The sequence below is a fragment of the Melopsittacus undulatus genome, chromosome 13, assembly GCF_012275295.1.
Source record: "Melopsittacus undulatus isolate bMelUnd1 chromosome 13, bMelUnd1.mat.Z, whole genome shotgun sequence".
NCBI classification, from domain to species: Eukaryota; Metazoa; Chordata; class Aves; order Psittaciformes; family Psittaculidae; genus Melopsittacus; species Melopsittacus undulatus.
The window spans coordinates 285,891-310,013 of NC_047539.1; the positions used below are offsets into that span (position 1 = coordinate 285,891).

The window sequence follows — 24,123 nt, forward strand, 5'->3', positions numbered from 1 at the left end:
TGCAAGGACAGATACCAGTCCCAGCCTTCAAAGCAGCCTGATCCCCAGTGGGTTGTGAGCAAGCTTTGAATGCAGTTTCTGTAGCTGCAGTACTGAACATTCATCTCCGTGTTTGAAAGCATGGTCCAACTGCTGGTTAGCTAAAGCAGTGTCACAAGGATTTGTTGGCAGGAGGCTTGCCTTAGTAAGAAGATCTTTTTTTCATTATGATGTCTACTTTCTGGATTAGTTAAATGTGTTTTGGGTCCAGGCTAAGTACCTTGGGTGTGGGTCTGGGTTTCTAGGCATTTCAGAGAGGAAAGGATCAAAGTTCAAATCCAGCTTGAGCTTAAGTAGTTCTCTTTCTGACCTGGGCTTTGTTTTCCATATGTTTCAGCAGGCATCACTGACATGAAGGTGATGCTGGTACAGATCTCATCATCCAGTAGCACTGCTGCTTCCTCCCCCCTTTTGTCATTTTGTTCATTCAGATCAAGTGCTGCAAATGCACCTGAAATGGCTCTTTGAGAGCTTTTTAGAAACAGAGAGCTGCTGCACTAGTGCTGTTCCTACACTGTCTGGCAGAGACAATAAGAGTATCCTCCCCAGAATGCTGGCTGATTCACCCCTGGGTAGTATCAGCCTTTTTCTATGAGCTGAGCTGTCCAGAGAGGGCTTAAATGATCAATCCATCACAAGTTATGCACAGAGATGGTTTTCAGACAAGTCAAGTCAGTCTCTCTAAACCTATGGGAGTTATTAATATGTGCAAGCCAGCAGAAGGGAGAATGGGACCCCATATTTTATTTGCTCTGTAACACATCTGGTGTGCCTTCTGGCTCTTGGGACCACTGGATTTATACAGCCTTATCTTTCTATGAGGATGAGCAAGATCAAAAGCATGAAGTGGGTTACATGCAGGATGTAATTCCCTGTTTTACACACTACAAGCAGATCTAGACCAAACAAGCCTCACCCGTTTCCTTCCCTGTGGGACAATGCAGTTATGCCACTTGCTCACTTCATGAGTCGATTAAAGCCAAAAAATATTGCCCAAGATGTCTTGTAGAGAGCAAAAATAAATGTTATTTCCTGTTGGATAAACGAAAGTCAATGTCAGTATTGACCTGTGAGGAAACCCCTCAATCTAAGTGTTCCTGAACCATCAGATGCTTCGTCTGCAAAATGTTGGGTATTGTGAGGTGGCAGCTCTATGTCTAGCTCATTTGGGAAGCCACACATCTCCTCACAGAGGGTCAATGAGAGAACTTTTTGGGAAGGTTTATGCAATGGGTGATTGCTTAAGTGCTAGCGGCAACCAATCTTCTTAGACTGTAAATCACTAACGGGGAACAGCCAAGCTTCCTGGCCGTCCAAGCCAATGTGCTAAAATCTTTGCATGGCTGAGAGCCATCACTGCATACCATGAACCTCATAAAACTGGGAAGTATTTGTGGGTGAAGACTGGAAAGATTCCGTGGGGCTCCTTGTGCAGAAGGAGACAAAGCTTGTTAGGGGGAACAGCTAAGTCCTAGGATTCAGGGTGATGTTTGGTCAGGTCAAAACCCACGTTCACCTATTCCTATTCATAGGTAGGCACTGAGTTTACTCATCATCTCCAGCATTACTTCAGCCTCAGCCTGAGCTACACCTGAATGGTATATTAAGGGGCTTAAGAATTACAGGTCAATCTCCCCAGCACTATGGAAATACCAGGGTTAAATACCTTTTCTGTGGTCAATCAATGAAAACTGGCCCTTAAGGAGCCCAGAAACACACACACAAATGTATTTGTCATCCGTGGCACATGAGATGGAAGTGATTCATCACCTGACTATGGATGGTTTACTCTCTGAAACATTTCATGCTGCAAGTCATTTTCCCTTTTTTGAATCCTCTGTGCTTGAGAAGTCATGGTACTTGAGTGGTCCAGCCTGGAAAGGTGCTCTTAGAGCTGGGACCAGGCAGTTCAACACTCCTGCAAAGTGCCGCGAAAGTGCCTTGTTGATTAAATCTTTATTCAGAGCTTCATCATCCCTCACTTGCTTTAAAATTGACGAAATGAAAACAAAGGCAGAGCAGCAGGCCTTCTGCTTAGAGAAGTGATGTCCTTTGGATCAAGCAATCATTTTAAACGGCACTCAGAATCCATTATGTTAATGTTTGTTCTTGCTAAGGCACCCTGTCAAGACCCCTTTGGTGGTTGCTGCGTGTTACTTCTGTGCAGCAAAGTGAGATGGAAGCCACTTCATGCTGCATCTCCAGTCTGCATCAGCCCTGGGGTCTGTCTTAGATTTTGTTGCTGTCACTGAAGCAGATGATTTGTTGTGGGAATGGAAACAGGGCCTGGGAGTGCAGGGATGGAGCAGAACTCCACGGAGATGGGCATTTTGTTGTATTCAGTGCTTTCCTTCATATTTGATCAGGACATAGTGTAGGAGAGGTTGCAGCACAGAGCTAAATGGAGTTGTGGTTGTGCAGCCTCATGTCCTGTGAGATGGGAGCATGTGCCACACCAGCTTAACACCAGTAGCAGTGTCTCTGCTGGTGACAATAGGTAATGCTGGTTGGCACCATGAAAAGTCTTAATAATGTTTTATTTCATCTGCCTTCTACCTATAAGGAGTTAGGTTCCACACTCTGCCCCACTAAATATCCCCACCAAAGGTTTATGTAATGTGGCTATGGCTGCTTACCTGTGCAGTGGATTTGAATACTCATTTCTACCCCATAAATTATCTTGAATCCTGTGTGCCTTAGATCACACAAGGATCGGGGTCTGCAGGCTGAAAGCCATGGATTAAAACACAAAGTCTGTAAGAATTTTACATTGGTTTGTTTTGCTCTTTCTAGAATGCATGAACTGCACGAGACTAGCGGATATGACTGAGAGGCTGAACACGCTCGAGGCCAAGGTAAGGACCTGCCTTTATTCTTCTTTTTTGGCAAAAGTCTATGTGTTGCTGGTGAAAAAGATGGGGAGTTGGCAGCCCTGCCGAGGTCTGATGTCTGTCCTTCCATGCAGAGCGAGGAACATGCTGTGGTGGTGGCTCTGTACCAGGAACCCTTCTGCTGTGCACACTGGCATTGCTCACCTCTAGCCTGGCTCCTTCCACTTCCCGTGCAGCTGCATCTCTGCCTCCTTTCTTCTCTCTGGCTGCTCAGCTCAGCTCCTCCCAGATAATGCTTAGAGCTCAGAAATAACATTCCCTGTGTTGCCATTATTCCCATTGCTGTGCTTGCCTGCTACAAGCCCCTCGTGATGGGCTCACTGGCTTCCGTGCAGTGCTGTGTTGGGGCTGTTCTCACCACTGTCACAAGCGTGCAGCTGCTACTAAACAATAAATAGCTCATTGCTCTCAACTTGGACATGTTAATTCAGGTTTTGCTTCAGAAACAGAGGGCAGAGAGAGCTATATGAAAAATATCTTGCCTTCTTGCTGGTTGATAACATGGGGATATAAAGCAGTGACTGCCCTGGCTTGGGGAAGAAGCAGACTGATTCTTGTCTCTCTCACTAAAAATTCCTTGTAGCAACCTTACCAGTGTGGAATGTAACACAGAGGAGTCAAGGTACATAGATTTTTGTAAGAACAGTTGTTCATTAGCCTGCTCTTCAAGTGCTATCCAGTCCTGCTTTTTTATCCCTCTTCTGAAAGATGGGAGGCTTTCACACACAGCTTAGTGGAGACAAATGTTAAGGGGAGACCTTCACATTGTGCTTTTTTTCCCCTGCAAATTGTTTTAATTTCTACCTACTGGGATTCAGATAAATTGTTCCAGTCTAGCAACAAAGCAGCTGAGTCAGTCCTTCCCCTTTGATCTGTCGTCCCTCCTGCGACAGCCCAGTCCTGACTGTTAGATATACTGCGTTGGTCCCTTTAATGCATGTGCTGCTGTTATTATTCATTAACTGATGGTTATCAGTGACATAAAAGAATTTGGGGGAGAAACCTTTAGGGTGGAGGTGGGGTGTGTGGAGGGGGGATGGTTTTGAGGCCAGTGCATGATATTATGGTAATTTGGGAATTGTCTGTGCTGAAACGGAGTGAGCAATGTTGTCTGGAACTTTCTCAAAGCCTTCAGTTATATTTCACTACGGGAAAAGGAAGGGATGGGGAGAGTGAAGTTCTGGGGAGCAGAGTTGTTCAAGTGAAAACAACTGTTGTAGTGCAGAGGACAAAGATGAGCTGGATTGTTTTTCTGAACACTGGGACCTGGCAGGTTGGTGTCCTTTGGCAGTGAGAAGCTGGAGGCATTTGGAGAGGAGACAGGGGCTGGTGACTGACCTCTGCGTGTGCAGTCCCAAATCCAAGACAGACATGGGACCAGCCTCAGAGAGATGTAAATCAGCCCTCCCATGCTCAGCTGTACCTTTCTTCACTTCCCAGGATTTTCTATATCTGGCTCACTGGAAAATGATAGCCAAAGAGTGTCCTGACATGAGAACACCCAAGTTCTGCGGCTTGTGCTGCTCAGCACTTGTATCAGGCAACAGTGTTTGAAAAGCTGATGGCAGCCTCAGCCAGGGCCCTGGTGGGGCTTCATGGAGGAGGAAGGAGGTCCTGTCTGTATACTAGAGAAGTCTTAGCCCAGAGTGAAACTGCACTGAGGTCAGTGGGTTTGTCTTACAGATAGGAAGCTGGTTTAAACTGGGTGATGCTCCCATGACCTGAAGGCAACCTACTCCCTGGTGTTGGCATCAACTGCTTGTGGTATTTGGGGAGTGCCTTCTCCATGACACATTGTCTCCTACTCTAACCTAGGACACTTGTTGTGCAGTAAAGCTCATCAAAGGATTTACTTTTACATAGGGGAATGAATTATTTCTCTTGTGAAGTACTAACAGCTGTGTCTCTGTAAGGGTGCCTTCTGCAGCCCAGCAGTATCACCAATCTTTTGGCTTCCACTTTGTTTGAAGAGTTGTGGATGCTGTGCAAAAATTGACTATAGCAATTAAATGGAGAGTGGAGAAACATCATGCAAATTCTGGTGCTGTACACAAGAGAAATACACTGATTCACCTTTCTTTTTCAGGGTTAAGTTCAGTTTGATCTACGTAGCAATGACCTCAGTTGTTACTCAGTAGCAGCCAGCACCGTTTAAAAGGTTCTTGTGTTTGTTTAGTATTGTCTGCATTCCTACTCTCGATTTTTGGGGGAAGATCCTTATTTTGCTGGGTGATCTGGATATGAAGTTGTCTCTCAGTTCTCCAAACTGTCTTCTTGTAACATCTCAGTTCATCCAACAGCCTGAAGCTGTTCAGAGGAAGGCAGGAGGAGTGATTGGACAGGCACACACATCCCTTGCCAGGGTTGGAGACTGAGCCCCCTCTAAATTCACTGTCTTGTTGTGCAAAGGCAGATGTGGAAGTTCATCCTTCCTATGAGCAGAGACAGAGTTTTCTGCCATGGTCCCACTCCCTCTAGAGACAGCTGAAGTTGAGGAGTTTTGCTGCCACTGCTCTCTTGAATTTCAGCCCAACATGACCACAGTGAGCTGGGGAATGGCAGCAGGTAAGATCAGTGTAGCCAGTCAGCTTCAAGCAGGTGAGGTCATTGGCATGTGCTATAAGGGCTTTCAGGCACGTGGACCTTGTGCAGACTTGTAAATACTGCGAGGCTTAAGGGTGAGAGCAGGTGAGTGGAAAGCTGCCTCTGAAGGCACCTTGGACCTGGGCAGATAGGTGCTGGGTGAGGAGGTTTGCTTTAATAGAGTAGGTTAGGGACAAGTGAAAACCAGTCTCTTTCTCAGACGTTTGCAATAGGGACAAGGGGCCCAGAGCCTTTCTTGGTTATGTGTGAGAGTATGTAAAATGCATGTGTGTCCTCCAGGGGCTGTAAAGGGCAAGTTTGAAATGTAGACTCATTTGTGGAAGAAGAGGCTGGAAGGCTGGTTTCTTCTTTCTGCACCTCTTCTTCTGCAGGCTTTTATAGCTGTCCTCCTAAAAATGGGGACCTAACCAGAAACAGTCTTATCTTTCTTATAAGGAGGATGAGGTGGCTCATCCAACTTGTAAGATCAGTGTCCAAATGAGGTAATGAAAGTAACCCTCTGATTTTTGTAATGAGAGTTGGATCAGAAAGCAGGAAGCAAGAATAAACACAGAGCAAATGAAATGAAAACTGACTCATTAGAGACCAGTGCTTGTATGAGACATGGCTGAACTGTGCAGCAGAACAAACTCTCCACATGTCTTATGCTTTAACACTGCTCTAGGTTGTCCTTGTGGCTGTAGGAGATCTTTCTGCAGGAAAGGAGGTGAAGGGAGATGGAATCAGGTTCCATCCTCATCTCCCCTGTTTCAAGTTACCCTGTCGTCTCTTCAGGGTGGAGTTGGCCTGTTCCATTTGCTGGATAACAGTTACCCATTTGGGTGCCAGAGATTTGAAAGCTTTGACTAATGGTTTTGAGCTCGAAATCTCCAGGCCATGGGAATCTGCATTAGGGAGGATTGTGTTGACCCTTAAGGGCAAGAAAGTGTGCAGACCAAAAGAAAACCACCCCCTCCCCCAGCCCCAGCACACCAAACCTCACTTCTTTCTGATGGCATCTTACTTGACATTGACATCACTACAGCACTCGCTGACCCTGCAGGGAGCCCTAGTGTTGGGAGGGCAGAATGAACCCTGCTTTCATTTCATGTCAAGCTTTCTCCTTGGGCCAGCACAGCCCTTCCTTTCTGAATTTCCTGAGCCTGCTGCTGCCCTCCTGTGTCACAGGACTAATCCCAGAGAAACTCAGGAGAGAACTGCTGCTGCAGCAGGAAAGCAGGCACCCACATGGAATTACCTTCTTATTATAACAAACTCCACCACCGAGCTACGGGCAGTGCAGTATCAATCCCAGCTCTTGGTCAGGGCTTGAGTGTAGCATTTGATCTGAGTTGATATAACCCAGTCTTATGTCTTGCCACCACTTTGGAGAAGTTCATGGCATCTCACTTCCAGCTTTAATGCAGGGAGATAACATTACATATCCAGTGTCTGATGGATTCATTGTGTGATTGATAAATGACATGCATATTTTTTGCATGAAAACAGCCCTTGTAATGCGATTCCCCACACAGAAGATTCTGAAAGGTTTTAAAGAAAATCTTTGTACTGTGCACAGAGTTTGATCAATACATTGCTATTTATATGAAATCACTCCATTTATTTAGGACAGATTACCCCACAGCACCTTCACCCTGTACCTTTTCATTCTGAAGCACCAGGACTTGGAGTTTTAATGTAATCACTGTCTGAAATGTTTCTCTATCTTCCCCTTCTTCCAAGCAGCTCCATGAGATACTGGCAGCTGTCAAGGATGTTTTATGGGGGTTGTGTTTTCTTTCTCTGGTAGACAATAAGAGAATTCCCTGCTGGAGTGGGGAATTATTTGGAAAAGAGAAAATGTTTCATGGTACTGTGACATGGCTGAGGGATGTGGAAGGAAACCCCCATTGCTTGCCTGAGAGGCTGCTGCTGGTCCTGCAGAGTGGACATTAGCAGTTGCTTGGTGTTTCAAGGACTCTGACAGATTTCCATGGTGTGCATGTGATTGCCACTAGCAGTTACCTATTTCTTTCCTGTTCTGAGCAGGAAGGTGACTTATCCAATCTCTAAGGTTTCCTAATGACCCTGTGCAGAATCTGCTTTTCCAGCCCCAGTAATGCGTTCAATTTAAGGAGTATTTGGGCTATTTCACAGGCAGCTCTATAATAGCTGGTTTCTAGTAGCAAAAACAACTTAAGCCCTGTAAAATGTAGTTTAATACAGAGTTTCTGTTGGTCAGTTAATAGAACAAATGTTCCCAAGAATAAAATGCAACTTTCTACCTGATTTTTACAATGGGGAACCATGAACCAATACTGTGTGGGCAAATCAGGGTTTGTGTCAGTGTTGATATCTGAACTTTGCATCTGTCTCATTGGCCTGTTTCTAATCAGCAATAATCATGCTGATGATTAGGACACATGGGGCAGTTTGGGCACTGGCCTTTCTTTTGTTTGGGCATACTTTCACAATGACAGATAAAATCCTTGCACTCTCAAACCTAGTAATTTTTGGATCTTATTTTTTATCACTGTTGGATTGAAGGAGCAATCTGTCCCCTAACACTGTTCCATGTGTTTGGCCAATGCTGTAAATCATTTGCCAGAACCACAGAAAGGCTTCAAACACCCCCTCCTGCTGTATCCCCTCCTGCAAAGTCTTTTAGTTACAAGTTTGGCATTTTTCGGTTAAAAGATTTAATATTTTAGTAAAATCACTTTGAAAGATTCTGTTTTCCTGTAACATGCAACTGAATTTGCCAAGCAAATCCTACGTCTGCATTAGGAGCTGCTTCTGGTGTGTTTAATACCTGGGGACACCATTTACAAGCTTTGTTTTTTAAGCAAAATACTTTTCATAGAATCCCACCCTGGTTTGGGTTGGAAGGGACCTTAAAGTTCATCCAGTCCCCACCCTCTGCCATGGGCAGGGACCCCTTCCATTGGAGCAGCTGCTCCAAGCCCCTATGTCCAACCTGGCCTTGAGCACTGCCAGGGATGGGGCAGCCACAGCTTCTCTGGGCACCCTGTGCCAGCGCCTCAGCACCCTCACAGGGAAGAGCTTCTGCCTAAGAGCTCAGCTCAGTCTCCCCTCTCTCAGTTTGAAGCCCAAACATGCAAACCTCTTCTTGATCCTCAATGAGAAACAGTAGTAGAGCTTCATCAGGAAAGCACTTTTGTTTGCACTAAGGTGAGGCAGGAAGGAACCAAGCCCCTTTTCAGATGAGCCCCTCTCTTCTTGCAGCTTTTCATTTGGAGCCCAGCAAGAAGGAGAGCACACAAGGCATCTCAGCCTGATTGAGCTGGCTGGTGTGCACGTCAGCCAGAGCTGAGGGCTCCTCACCTGGTGAGAAGCAAAGAGCTGATCTCAACACCATTGCTGAGAACAGATGTTACTTTGTCCAGACTGAGTTCATCTTGGTCTGGCATGGCTCCATGTCCATAGCATTGCTACATCCCCAGCAGGTAACAAGCAATAAATGGGGCAGAGAAAAATGATGTGATTTTAATGGTGGAAGGTTATACCCTAATGTATTTTTATCAGGTGTTTTAAAATAATGATGAGGAATCTGATTTCACTCTGAGCTGCTTTGAGCTCTTAGTACAGCATCGAAGGATTTCTGGATCCTTTCCACATCTATGTTCTTTCCCTGGCTATAACACTTTGGGGTGCCAGTGACGGGAGGCTGCAGGGGGCTCACAGCAGCAGAGGTAAATCTCCAATGTGTACCAATACAAGAAGCTCTCCAGGTGCCTCAGGGTGCAGTTGACCCAGTAGGACCACTGCCAGCCCGTCCCTCATTGCTGCTCTCAAGCAAAGCCTCCATGGGCTGATGATCTGCCGAACGTTGCCTGTGCTAGCCTGTGCTTTTGCATCTTCTCTGCTCTGACTCCCCTCCAGAAGGTACCTGCTGATGAAATGGGCACTGTTTGCATCATCTAGTTTGGAAATCCCATTAAACTGTACAAAAACCCAAATACCTTTGCAGAAAGAGCATGAACTGTGCAACCTGTGGACTTGTAGAAGCCTTAGGTCCACATTTCTGTCTTCCTTGCAATAACTGGTGACATAAACCTTACCTTTTGGTCTAATTGGGTCACTACAATGAGATCAGCTATTGCTCCCCCCATCATTTATCAGTATAGCCAAGACTCCTCCATGCACTAATTATCTTGTCCCTTTTGGCCAGACTTCTAAGATGTTGTAAGAATGAAGTCACCGAGGTTCTCTCTGGGCACCCAGTTCCTTGGATTTTAGTGGACACTTACTGAATGTATTTTGGCTTTTGAAACCAAGCAATTGCATCTGCATTGGAGCCTTGGGTTCACAGGTTTCGTATTGCTACAAGAGAGATACCATTCTCCATCAGGTTTTGTGAAACTCCCTGTTTAGCTGTGTCTTGATGAATGATTTAGAAACTTGTATTTTGCCAAATAATTTGCTATAAAGAAAGATATGTCCAACGAGTTATGCAATTACCATTATTAATCAGCTTGTGTCTTTGCAAGATTGAGGGAATCTTATTTTGCACAGGAATTTTTAGCTGATGAGCTGGGTTCATGCAGTTTCTTTCCCTCCTCTTTAGAGAAGGATGGAAGGAAGTTAATTCCATCAATGCTTCAAGAGACCAGATATCCCCTGTTTATTAATTAATAATATCCATCTGGATTGTGTCAAATAATTCCCCCTGCATTTCCATGGATTTTTATCCAAAGAAAAAGCATTCCGAACCCTGTTCTATCAGTTTTGAAATCTTTGGAAGCCTGGCTGTTCTTTCCTTGTTTCTAGCACCTACTAGTTACAGGACATCAGGAATGTGAGCAGAGGACAGATGAAGGGAGGAGGCTGTGTTTGTGAAATCTTCTTTTGATGTGTGGGAACAACCAAAATAGGGTTCTTGAAAGCCACTGCAAGCCAAAACCAGTCCTCTGACACTGAACATCTCAAGAAGATGAAAACCTTCCTCCTGTTTCCATCGTCCCTGGCCGGAGCTTTTGATCTGACATAAGAAATGTGGTATGTGTCTGAAGTTCAGAAAGTTTATGCTGGCAGATAGCAAAGGGGGAGGTGGGTTGAGTAAGCTGGGACCCAGCTTCAGGCACATAACACTAATGTCCCTGCTGAGGGCCCTGCGCGTGAGCGGGCCCCACACTGAAGAGCCAGGCTTCGAGCCATGGGAGAAGAGCAAGTGCCAGACCCTGTACAGAGGTGAGCACAGCTCTCGGCGGGCCCTGGGCTGACTTGTGCAGGCAGTGACCGCTGGCGCTGGCCTGCGAGCTCCTTGGCCAGGGCAGTGCATCATCCCTCCTGCCTTCCCTTCACCTTCACACGCCATCTCCTGCCCCGGGCCCGTCTCCCGCTGCGGTGCTGGCAGGAGATGTGGCCCCATTTCAGTTCTTTCCAGCTTTCTGACCCGGTTCAGCTGCATCTGAGAGGTGGGGTCTGGAAACCAGAGACAGGCCCTCATGCCGGCGGGACCTCTGTTGCCAGAAGCTCTAGTTCAGCATGTCCATTTAGGCTCAGATTTGACTTTATGCTTCCATATGTGCAAAAAGACAAAAGCCTGAGTGTTTCACTGAGTTGAGGCCATCTTTCACCTCGTGCAGCACAGCACAAACTGTGGAGGAAAGGTCTCCATGTCTTCTGCAGAGATCTGCCCTCCAGCTAGCTCTCTGAACCTGCTGTGGTTGCTGTCATGACTGACATTCCCCATGGCATGAACACATACTTCATCTATCTGATGGTGTTAGGATGTTTTCTGCCTCCATTCTTCCTGGAGGCATGACTTTTGCATTGGAAGTGGTCATAGCAGCAGAGGTGGGCACTGCTTGCAATGAGGATTTCCAATCAAAACCATACATTCTTCTTCACTTGGTGTTGTCCCTCTCTCTACCTCAACCTTATTGACTAGAATTTACCAAGACTTTAATACTGAGCCTTTAATACATTGCACATTTTGCTAATTTGCTTCCTGGCTGTGAGCCTCTGTGGGATCATTTTCCGGCAGTTTACTCAGAGGGCCAAAGATTTTCTTTTTTGGTTTAATGAAAGTGGGAATTCTCCTCCAGTCCCTTGACTCCAGCAATGGCAGCCTTAAGAAAAACAGGACGTGACAGAGAGCAGATGAATGGCTCCAGTGCTATTGCAATAACATGGAAGGACCCTGTTTGTGCTTTGTGCTGGGAGAGGACACTCTTGTTGAAAAAGTTTGAGATTCTGAATGTGACTAAATCCCTTGTGCTTTTCCTTCTTTAGTTTGGCTCTGTGGAGCTCACGGATGTGAGAGCTCTCTTCTTTCTGCTTTATTTCTTTTGGGCACCTCTTCAGTCCTAATCATAAAAACTGGAATTTCTCAGCAATTTCAAGTCTGGAGACTTCCTGACCTCTATCATTTTGTGCCCAGGGAAAATAAACTTGTTGCTATGGTTTGAGCTTTAATGACTGCTATGTGTATATAGTCCATTTAGGAAAAAGCATCCTGCATTATTCCGTGCATGCCTTTAAATCTTTTACAGCCTTTATCAGCAGAGCTCTCATTTAAAACATGTTGTTTTAATGAAAAGGAGGCCGTTGCCACTGTTTTGTGTTGATTATGTGGTAACACGTTTTTATTATCGCCCATAAAAATTATTTGGAGCTGTTCCACTCCAGATGCAACCTTCAGAGCTGTGCTCGAGCCACTCACACCACCCGGGAGGGCCATGGACCCCTGCAGCAGTTTGCTGCTCTCTGACCATTGCTGCTATGGATTTAATATCACCTCTTCCCACAACACTGCTGGGCAGCAGCAAAATACTGTCCAGAACAACCCTTGTCGGTCCCTTGGTTGCAGAAGGAGCATCCTAACCCTGCTCTGGCTTTAGTTCCTCTAATTCACCACCTCCAGGATTAGTTTTACCTCCTTTGCTGAATATACTTTGGCAACATCCAGATGTTTTGCTGAGGAAGCAAGGGGATAATATAACAGTGTAACACGATTCAGAAAAGGTCTTCAATGCACACTTGAGTCCCATGTCAATGGGAATTAAGAACAATTATGGTAAGGCACATGCTTAAGTGTTTGTTGAACTGATGGCATATTCCTTGGAAGTCTGACAAATAAATCATTGGGTAGAAGCACAGAAGTGTAAGAGCTGGAGTGAACCCATTCCTTCCTTGCCTGGTGTCAGGGAAGGCCATTGAATAAAAGCATTGTGACCTGATTCCTTTTTCCTTTCTTATTACTCTGAAAGCAAAGCTCTGAGTCCATCAATAAAGATCCTTGTAATAAAGGAAGAACTTTGCTTGCTTGCAACAGCTGAGGTTCAGTTCCCTCGCACTTAACCCAGCTCCCAGTTTAATTAGTTTCTGATTCACCCCTGTCAGGCCAGTACATTCTGCAGGAAGTTCATCATTTCTGGCACTGCTGCAATGCTGGCTCTCACCATCTCTTGTAATAAATAAGTGATAAACCTTGTAATAATTGCAAGTTAAAAAACAAACAAGCAGAGCCAAGTCACTCTCATTTATAATTGCAATGTGACTTCATTATGTAAAGACAACACAGCATGTAAAAGCTGAAACTTCTAGGGATTTAGTGGAAAGTTGGAGCCACGTTCTCTTTTATTTCCCTTATCCCTAAATCAGTAATTGCTTAGGTGGTTTCCAAACAGGAAGAGACAGTGCTGTAACAAACCACAGTGCTGCACTCTCCTCAATTCCCCCCCCCCCCCCCCCCCCCCCCCCCCCCCCGTAACGTTGTGCTTAGAAAGCAGATTTTGCTGGAGATGCTGGATGCCTGGATCAAAACTCTTGTTCTGGAAACCTCAGCCCTGCTTCTGCCTGATGGGCATCCTGCAGCCATCCTGAGCAAGCAGCTTTGCTAGGGATTGATCCAGCTGCCAGGTGAGTGGCAAGGTTGCTGCTGCTTCTCAGGCATGGCTGATGCCACTGGCATAGTGGGTGCTGCCCTTAGTCTCTGTTTGGCTCCTGTCTAGCAACTGGGGGATAAAACCCCTGTGCAACAGAGCACATGGGCTTGGCATTCCATCAGTGCTCTGATGGGTTAGGCGTTTTGAAAGAAATCTGGGGACCACTTTGTTTTGCCAGAAAAACAAAGGAAGGCAGAGAAATGAAGCATTTAGATTAAAATAGAAAGTATCTCTTTATTTTAAAAGTCCTAATTTTGTGAGAACTTTAATCAGAAACGTGTGTAAATCGCAGTGAGCGTTCCCCTGGGCTTCACCTCCCCAGCCCTCTGCTTCTTGTGGGCATTTAGGTTTTTTGAAGCCATGTTAAAGACTAACTTCCAGTTTTATACAGGCCACTGGTGCCCGGGGCAGTGCAGCCTGATGGACAGCAGTAAATGTAATGTAATGGGGTTACTTTGCCAAGGAGCTTAGGTTGAAAATGGCCCAGATAGCTCAGGGGTTCCCACTGGGATGTGGATTTATTTGAAGGTAGTGCATTTACAAAGTATAGAAACCATTGTGAGGTTTAGTAATATGCTGTTATATCTAAGTAGAGCTGCTTAAGGAAATTAGGTGCCTTTTTGTTTGTTAAATCAAAATTAAAGCACCCAAGATCTTTAAAAGCTTCATATTCTCCATCATCTTTAATTGGTCAGCACTTGTGCTTTGACTTACAACCAGTACTTGTTCTGAGGCACCTGGGTATCCAGGCCACAGCCCTTCACCTTGCACCAGCTCTCAGCAGTTTATGACTCTGGATTTGAACACATAACACAGCAGTGGAGTACTGAAAGACAGTCAGAGAGACAGTGCCCAGTCCCACATGAGGCTGAATCTGGAAGCAATGAAGCCTTCTCCAAGGAGGGGTTGTGTGGGATCCTCTTGCAACTGAACACAGCAGCTTCCTACCCTGATTACTGCCACTTTCCAGAAAACCAGTAAAGCTTTAACACCAAACCCCTGTGGTCCATGATGCAGTTGCTCACAGCTCCTGCGGGTAAGGGGAGGAGTTTCAAGACCCCTTCAGGAGTAAGGCCATGTTTGAAACCATCCCACTGACCTTGTTTGCCTTCCCTCTGTCCCCTATATAGATCCTCCTGCTTGAGGAAGCAGAGCGAAGCCCACCGTTGGAAAACAACCTGCCCATCACTGGGACTACAGCCACATGGTATGATGATTTGCTACCAGATGCCTTTCCCTTGCTGAATCCTGGGACTGTCCTGAGAAAAACAGTGGGACCTGTTGGTAAGCCTAACCTGCTCTTCACCACATCACCCACCCTACATACATGATTCCTGTAGGTAACTAAAAGGGGGCCATGTCAGTCTGCTGTAGTATTGGAAGCTGCAAGGGAGAGGAGTTAGAGGGAAGCATTGGCAGCTCCATATCTCTGCACTGTCACAGAGTCATAGACTGGTTTGGATTGGATTGGAAGGGACCTTAAAGCTCATCCAGTTCCACTCCTTGTTGCCTCCTGTCTCTCCCTCTCTGCTGAGCTGTGAACACAGAGGCAGTCGCACACCAACACCCATGTGGGCTCGTGGACAAGGGAGGAATTCAGTCCTTTCTTATCCCACCTTGAACCATCCTTTCAGCTGCAGCAAGGTGGATGTGATGTTCTCAGGGCCCCTTCCCACTGCCCTTGCAGGAGCGAGGATCCTTTGAGAGGAGAGGGTCTTTGGGATTTTCTGTCTGTGTCTCTTGCCCCTTCTTGAGTTAAGGCAGCAACAGAGTTCCTGGAAGAAAGCAGCTAAGCTCAGAAACTAACATGTTAAACTCCATTTTGCCAGCTTTAACAACCTGTTGCTAACCTCAGTTTCTGTTAGCACAAGCATCTACAGAGAGCTACGTTCTGCTCTCCAGAAAGTCAGATTTCTGGTAACCTCAGTAGGGCCACTGTGCCTGCCTGTGTGTTTCAGTGTACATGTTTCTAAGTCCAAAATATGTGGATTTTGAGGTCTGGATAGACAGAAACATTCCTGAGCAAACTCCAGAGAGCTGTCAGGATCATGGGGGAGGATTTATAGTCACCTACTGAGCACCGAATGCAGCATGTGCCTGTCTGGGAGCGGTGTGGGGGTAATTCTTGCTTTTACTGGGACAAGAAACTTTTCCATTAATAGCAGCATCACTTGCAGTCTGCCCTCTATTTTTCACATTTGCCACAAACACAATGGGCTGTTTTATGATCCCTCTTGTGGCATGACAAAAAAATACACTTAGAAGCAATTATCCCTCTGAGCCCACTTGGCTAGACAGATCCCCCATGCATCGAATTTCCTTGACCTTGGCATTCTCTTTGCAAGATCCCTGCTCTCTGCTTCCAAAGCCCTGTCTGTCAGTTGCTGTGCTTGCTCCCAGAGCAGTTCTTTAGCTCTTTATTCTCTGTAGGGCCTACTTTGCTTTTTTCTTCCTTTTCTCAGTCCTAGCAGTTTATTATGGCAGCCCTTCATGACTGCAGCAGACTTGGAGCAACCAACATAGACCAGATGTGGTCCATGTTTATAATTTGACAGGATGCCACAACATGGAGGGAGGTTCACTAACAATATGTTCTGCAGAGTATTTTCAGAACCACAGTGGTAGCTGCCAGAGCTGAATTAAAACAGTTTCCCCAGTGTCCATTATATGCTCATTCTGCCTTCTCCATGTCATTTATTTTTGCTGTCACAGTATCTCTGCACCTGCACTTGATTGTACTGAAGTCAGTCCAGCAAAAGCACTGATGATTCTGTCCCACTCAAAGCCCTCTCCTCTTAGAGGCTCTGTACACATGATACTCTCCTCCTGCTCAGCAAGGAGGAGTGGATGCTGCTCACCCAGGCTTTTGGCAATGCTGCAGAACAGAAGAGACCTCCTGCAGCACTTGCATCAGGCTGACTCCATGGCCCGCTATCAGCACCCTCCATCCCTGCAGTAAATCTAGGAGGTGATCCCCTCCAGAAAGCAGGGGATGAAGATGCTGTACATGAGTGTCCTGTCAGCCAGACTTCCAGGCTGTGCCCATGTCCCTGGTGTAGTCCTTGCTCACTGTATCCTTTATTTTTCTAGCCTTGATTTATTTAACCTAGCGTGGGTAACAATTCTAGTGTAATAACTGGGAATCAGGAATGCACTGGGCCATTTCAAGTCAGGACAGTGTCCTTCATCAAATAGAAGTAATCAGTTAAGTTGCTCATTGACATGATTGCCTACTGCAGCACCTATCCAAGTTCTGTGGACTTCAAGTGCTTGCTTTGCTAAGGAGCTGTGGGGATGTTGCATGGATTGGAGTCCACATTTGGCTTCTTTCCCTCCTCACACCAGCTTATATTTACAGCCAAAGAAATGTACTGTGGGTTTTGCTGACACGTAGGGAATTCCACACAGTTGGTTTAGGATGGTGGGGGCCTGCCCGTTTTGCATCATTTCAACACTGTACTGTGACATGTTGCTCAAAGCTGCTCCCAGGTTCACTTACCAAGGTTGCAGATCTCACATCTTTCAACAAGTTGATATTAGAGTAGGTGGAAATCAAACCGGAGTGTCCCGTGTGATTTGGGGCTGTGGAAAGCTAAAACTTGGTCCCTTCCATCCCCTTTGCAGAGGTTTGTTGTGAAGTATCACTTACTTTGCCCTGTTGCTAGTTTTTCAGCCAAAGCAAACCCAAATCCCAGCTAGAGGAAATAAGGTGCCTAACACAACGATGGGTGATACAGACTGAGATGCTCTAAATGGCAAGAGTGTTTCTGGATGACCTTATAGCACAGGGTTGGCTGTTGCCTCTCCAGGCTGAGCTCCAGGAAAACTTGCTACTGTTTATTAGGGCAGTTATTTCTTGTGTGAATGACAGGGCTGAGAATAGACAATCATTTAGAAGCAATCAGAGCTGTTGAGAGAGCTGCACCACTGGACTTTCTGACCAGCTTGTTAATCAACAGGATACATTCTCCTGAGTATTAAGAAAATACACATATGCATACACACAGTGACTGAGCCAGTTGGCAGTGAGAGAACTAATTTTTTATATCTGTTTTGTTTGTTGTTTTGTTTTTTTTTTACCCTGATCTTTTAAACTAGAGCCTAAAGGACACAGAGGTGCACAGGAGCAGCTAATACCACAGGGTAAGTAAATGGGCTCTGTTCTTTCACCTTTCAAAACACAAAACGTTTCTATGCCCAGTCCTGTATGTGAGTTGTTCCAGAAAGCAGAGAGATCCTGTGGCCAGGAGTCCTCTGTGAATCTGAGCCTCATGGATACAGAGGGGTTGGGTTTATTCTTTGGGGTTTATCTGCTCATGGGCTGCTCTGGTTGAAGGGGTGAAATGCCAGCTTGAGCATGTTGGAGATATGGAGTTCCCCCAGCACACAGGGGAAGGGAAGGGCTGCCTGATGAGGGGTAGTTCACTGGGGGGCACATGGCGAGATCGAGCAGAGCATGTGTTGAGTGATGGGGGACACCACTACTGTTGTTATCATGCTGGTACTGCCTGCTGGGGCACCATTTGCTGCTGGTGATAGTCAGGACATCGTTTTGCCAAGCTCCATAGGAACAGAGAACACCCTGCTCCTGTACACGGAAAACCTCAGGGAAGGAAAGCGAACAGATGGTGTGTAGCAGGTTAATGAGAGTGCCAGGAAGAAAATCAGGTCCCTTCATGTCAGGTTTGGTCTCCAGCAGTAGAATACTGGCCCTCTACCTTTTGGGGGTTATGTATTTTTCCTGTGGCCTTTTGTTTCATATTTTTGAAAGGTAAATACATTCCATGGGCATCAGCACTCTGAGAGCGATGTCACTGCATATGGCAGCTGAAGATTTGGCCTGTTCATTTCCCTCCCCCGTTTCCTATTAATCCTCTGTTTCTTCTTGCTTTTGCACTTGTCTCTTTGATGCTGGTAACACCATTTGTCACCAGTATGAGCATTTGCCTGGTGCATTACTCAGTGCTGCTTCTCCCAGCCTTTCCTTGAGTGCTTTCCACCTTCAGGGAAGCAAGTGCCAGTTTCTTTAAAGCTCCACTGCAGCGACGTGATTGAGGATGGTGGCAGCAAGTGATTGCTCTTGGTCTGCAGTTCAGAGCACTGAGTTAAAAAGCTTGAACTGAAGGATTGAGACTGCTTTATACAAGCAAGGAGATGTTTTGACCCACACTGAGCAGGATGGTGTGTGGTGCTTGCAGAACACTGTTTCTGCTGTTATTTCATCCATGCTGGAAAGGATTTGCTGCAGGAAAGCTTCAGGTGTGTTGGAGGGAGGTTTGTAGGGGGTAGAAGCTCTTTGCAATGCTCTTGCTCTCTGAAATGGGCTCCTGATCATCTACCTGAGCTTGCCAAGTGCAGCATCCACTGTCAGGTGATATCCATTATAGGAGCCCATCTATTCACAGGCAAGTCTGCAGTTTGTCTCCTGTGGATAAGCAAATTGATCCAAATTAAAACCTTACCTAATTCCTTTTTCAGTACCCAGATCCCATCTTTACTGATAGCACAATGAAACAAAAGTACAGACACACGCTTCCACGCAAAGCCTTTGGAAAGTTCCATTTCTTCACTCAGCCCAGTTCCACCATGGCTTAGAGATGGATGAAGTTCATTTGTACGCAAAAATAATTTGGACATCTCTCCAGAACAGCAAAAGAAAAAAAAGAGGGGAATCTTCCAAGGGCATTTGATGCTGGGGGTTTATGGCTGTGTTCTGAGACATGCAGAGAGTTTGGGTGGATGTCTGGAGGGACAGGTTTTGTGTCCAGGTAGGCTGTCCCACACCTAGAGTGGGACTGGATCCAAATGTGGGAGTTGAAAATCCTGTGAGCCTTGGTTTTTGTTATGTCACCCTGGTCCCTTTGGTACCAGCTGCAAAGGGGTCAGTTGACCTTCTCTTCCTCTATTCCTGTCCAGTCTTTACCCCTATATGCAGCAGGTTCTCCTGGTGCTGTGCTTGGATATGAGAGAGGGGGACGGACTTTGCTTAAGAGTTATCAAACCTTAACTTGTATTCTGCTGGGTTATGGTAATGTGTGGTGTACAAACTAAAACTGGAAACCTGAGTGCACTGAACTCTGCACTCGGACAGATTTCCCTCAGGCTTTGTAGCTTACATCTGTCCATGCTCTCAAAGTCCTTTGGTAGCCCAGAAACCAGGAACCTCTGACTCTCTTGGCTCTGACAGTACATATATATAATGCCTTTATTATAGCCATTAACTACTTAATCTGAGTAGACAGGCTAACTCACCCACCTCTCTAAGGTATTAAAGACTTCCCTGATGTTTGCACAGTGTATAAGTGTATCTTTCCAAAGCAGCTACTACTTTTGTGAACCAAAGACTCAGTGGTTTTCTGAAATCACTCTCCAGATTGCCAAGTGTTGCTATTATTTTGCTGGTTTAAAGAAACCAACGTGAAGATTTTATTTCATGTCATTAGAAATAGTCACTTTTCTATTAGGAACACTGCCTGCACCTTACTGGGGGACTGAGTGGACTTGCCAAGAAGCATCCTGCTGGGCTATAATTATTGTTACTGGTACTTCCAGATGGGGCTGCTCAGCACCCTATTCTTTGATATAAATTAGTAACATCTAGTTAGTTCAGTAGTGTGAGTGCATTAATGTTAGTGAGGAATGCAAAACGCTTGTGCACAGCATGGTGCACTTGTTAGATGAATGAAATCAGCCGAAAACAGGGAAACGTCTTTGATGCGGAATCTCTGGGTGGTTTGTATGGATCAGCTGGAGCGAGGGGGAGACAGGGTTTGATTGGCTTTTGCAAAGATGTTTTGTGTATTTAACTACGTTGGCACTCCTGTGGAGCTGACACGTGTAGCTGGAGGAAGCTCGCAAAGGAGCGCTTGAGGGACCAGCCAGACCCTGTCCAGAGCCATCCTGACCTTGGGAAGGGGACAGTGTGGCTCAGTTTAGCTTTGAGCAGTCCATCTAAGCTGGATGTGCCACATCCTGCTGGCTGTTTGGGGTAGGCCTTGTGTGTGGGGGCCTGCTTGTTTCATTAAAGACTGGAGGAAGAAGAGGAGAAGCAAGGTCCAGCCTGGTTCTTTGGCCCTATGCACCAGCCAGCTCTTGCCAGCACCTCCCTGTCTGTGCAAAGCTGCATTTCTCTCCCTTGCATCTTTGAGTCTCTCTGGTTTCGAGGTTGCTGAAGACCTTCTGAGCTCAACAGTGTCCTAACTTCCAACTAATTTCCTTTGTGAATGCTTTCAGGGCTGCCAGGACAGGTTGGACCTCCAGGCCCAGTTGGACCAACTGGTCTTCCAGGACCACCAGGACCAAAAGGAGAGAAGGGACAGCCTGGTGAGAGGGGCCCAGCAGGGCCACCAGGTAAGTTCTGAAGGAGGGTGCAGTTCTGCCATGATGGGAGATGTTTCACTTTATACACATTCTCTGTGACAACAGGTATACAAGACTGGACACACAAGGTGCTGAGTATCTCCAGTTGGTATTGAATCTATTCCAAGGAGTCCCCTGGGTACTGAAATTAACCAGCAGCTCTCAGAGTGGGCAGCCACCTGCAAGAGCAATGACAGTCCCTGGGATTTCCTGTGGAGATGGAGAGAGCTTGTCCCAGAAAGCTGCAGAGCCAGGATCATGTTTCCCCATAAAAAACACTCTGATCTTTGAAGAGCATTCCCTATTTAACCTTCTCACTGTGTGCCTGTTTTAACTCCCTTTTTCTCCACTATTTGTGCCAAGCTGCCAGATGCCAGGATGTCAAACTAATGATGCTTTTGTATGTTAAGGAAAAAGGTTACAAGGCCAAGCTGGGAGACTTCCTTCATCGCCAGAATGTGCCTAAACCTTTTGCTGAGGGTGACACTACACAATAGGTGCTCAGGCTCTGTGCTTTCTGTGTGTCTGAAAGGCTGTGTCTTTTACATCTGAGCTCAGGAAAGATCTGAAACTTGGAGCATGCCTTCAATGTGAGTGTGGCCCTGCATGCTTTTTGGTGTTTTCTGGCAACCTGTCAGTGGCTAAAGTCTGGCCAAGGATGTGTCTGCCTTTCGGTTTCTCAGTTTGCAGTGAGAGCCTTCCAGCCCCACAGGAAGCAAAACCAGTCTGCTGCTGGGCTGACTGGGTTTCCGTTGTTCTCCCTGTGCTTTCCTGGCAGTGAGGTGACACACAGGTGTACTGGAGGCGAAGGGAAAGAGCGGCGCTTGATTTCACTCCTCACTGCCTTTAGCTTCTTTCTCAGCTTTCAGGAGCTGAGCTCTGCAGCACCTTTGAGCCAAGTAAGGCTAATCTGCTTTGCAGAGGAAGATGCTAAAGGCAAGTAATGGAAAATTGGGAAGCTGTTCCTATTTCCCTGCACATCCACTAACTCCCACAATTACAGTTCAGGACAGAAATCCTTTGTCTTCCTACTGCCTTTTTACGTGGTAGCATCATTAGTATATTTTGAAATGCACTAACACACCCTCTCCTGCCTCTGCACAGGGCTGTTGGGACCTCAAGGACCGAGAGGACTGCCAGGAGAAACAGGGATCCCAGGTCCCCCAGGTCCTCCAGGGCCACCAGCCACCCCAAGCCTCCCTCTTACCTTCCAACAAGGAGTTCTCTACTCACTCCAGCCCACAGCTGAAAAAGAAAGTAAGTTTCCTTCTCAATTCCTTTTTTTCCTGGTGCACCAGCAGAGGGGGCAGGCACTTCCTCCTGAAGGCTCAGCTCTTCCTCCCACCTTCCTGCCAGGAGACTGCCTCGACAGTCTCCCACCGTGGTGTGGGACTCTTGGAAGTTCCTGTTCAAGATGGAACACGTAAGACTTAGAAGCTGGAGGAATTCACCTCTCCGGAACGAGGAACTGAGTCACTGCTCTTCTAAAGCCAGTTCCTTGTGCCCTGTTTTCTGGGTTCATCATAGCTTTGAGGAGGTAACTTGGTGTCCTTTAAGCTTCCATCATGCATAGCTGCAGGGCAGAGGGTCTCTAGTGACCTGACAGCTCAGGTAGCATCATGTGAGACACAAATGGGTACAGAACAGTCTGGCCAGTTAGGTGCTGGTGCAGTGAAACGGCATTTTCTTTGCCCCCACAGATGTATCTTCCACCTGCATTTCTGGTTCATCAGTGTTATCCCACATCACACAAACCAGAGAGTTACAGACTCAAAAGCCCTTGAAAGATGGTGATCTGTCCCTCCTTTCCTGTCACTGGAGTGTGAGGGGATTTAACTTGTTTATTTATTTAACTTGTTTACTTATTTAACTTGGGTTGTGCATGGCAGGAAAAGGCTTTCTAGAAGAGACACATTGTGCACTTTTATCTGAGTGCTCTCAGATTTGGGCTTGATTCTTCTGGTCCAGTGTTGTGTAGCTGGGATCTAATAGCATGGTAAAGCAGAGCTCAGCTGTGTCTCCCCTTGGTTTATAAACTCCTGGGTCTCCCATCCCAACTCCCCCAGACCTCAGCTGTGCCTCTTCCCCAGCTCTTCTGCTCATGTCCAGCTTCAAAGCTCAGCTGTATTAGTAACAGTAAGGCTCCCTGTGTCTGACTGTTTTCTGGAGCTCTCCTTTCCCTTCCTCCCACTCCACTTTCCAGGCTCCTTTTCCTGAAAGTGAACAGATGTATTTTTAATTTGGGAAGAATTTTAACAGCTCCATTTCACATTCCTTTCCTGGGGCAGGATGAAATGAATTGTGGTTCAATACTAAGATTTTAGCAAAATGTAGATTGATCTGCTGTGCTTATGCCTTGTGACAAGGAAGTTGTCACCTCACTGCCTTACAGGATCACATCAAATGGTGTCATGCTGCATCCCACCTTTAACTCCAAAGGATCCTTAAGGATGGTTTGGATATTGCTGCTGCCCTCTCCCTCCAGCCACCCTTTAAATTAAACTTTTTCTTGCAAAGTAGTGGATAAATTAAAGTGTAAAAGGCATTGATCAGCAGCTGATGTGTGAGAAGGGTCAACTCTGTATTGTCCTAAAATGGGAAGTGGATAAATATCTGCATTATTAACTCTGCCAGTGCTGGGCAGCAACAGGCTCCCACATGGAGCTGAGGACAGTGAGTAGATGGTGACTGTTCCATCACTGGGCAGCCCTGTACTTCTTCTCCATAGCTGTGGCGGATTTCTTGGTTTGCAGAAGGAGCCCAAAAACTTCCTAACAATTTTTCTTGTTTAAAAGCTTTTCTTAGTCCAAATCTCAGTGCAAGTGCAAGTTACCTGTGTGGTCATGGTAAAGCTACTGCAGTATCAAGACCATTTTCTTACAGAATGTACTGGTTTGCTTGTGTTGGCTCATTCTGCCCACTGCAGGCTGGTGGAAAGCTGATCCCTACAACCCATAAAGCAGCCTTGTAAATTCTGGGCAGGATTTTCTTAAATGTATTTATTTATTCTGAATGGAGCACATCTGAAAACTATAAACACAAGATTCCAGCTGCTGACAGCAGAGGGAAGCATATTCCTGGTAACGGGCATGTGCACTCATGGAGATGTGAGAAAGCTGTATCACATTATTAGGAGTACAGTGTTTGGTTCCGCCTGAACATGGTTATTGCATGTGCCTTTATTAATCAGAACAAGTTCCTGTTGGCAGTGTTTACCAGCAGCCAGAAGCCAAAACCAGGGAGACAGATCATATTTTCTCACAGTTTCAGTAAAGGAATTGGTCCCAGTTGTCTCCCTCCAGATCAGGTAGCAGAAAGAAATGAAGACAGGATTACTT

General features: G+C 46.2%; 1 protein-coding gene across 19 annotated transcripts in view; it reads left to right on the top strand.

Annotated features, from left to right (window-relative positions):
- Positions 1-24,123, top strand: part of COL26A1 (collagen type XXVI alpha 1 chain) — a 208,518-nt gene that overhangs the window by 163,591 nt on the left and 20,804 nt on the right. For all 19 annotated transcript variants that reach the window (XM_034068817.1, XM_034068814.1, XM_034068818.1 and 16 more), the window contains 5 exons: positions 2,833-2,894; positions 14,557-14,710; positions 17,525-17,569; positions 20,660-20,776; positions 21,890-22,042. In XM_034068817.1, coding sequence (XP_033924708.1) covers positions 2,833-2,894; positions 14,557-14,710; positions 17,525-17,569; positions 20,660-20,776; positions 21,890-22,042 — 531 coding nt within the window. The remainder of the gene's footprint in view (positions 1-2,832; positions 2,895-14,556; positions 14,711-17,524; positions 17,570-20,659; positions 20,777-21,889; positions 22,043-24,123) is intronic.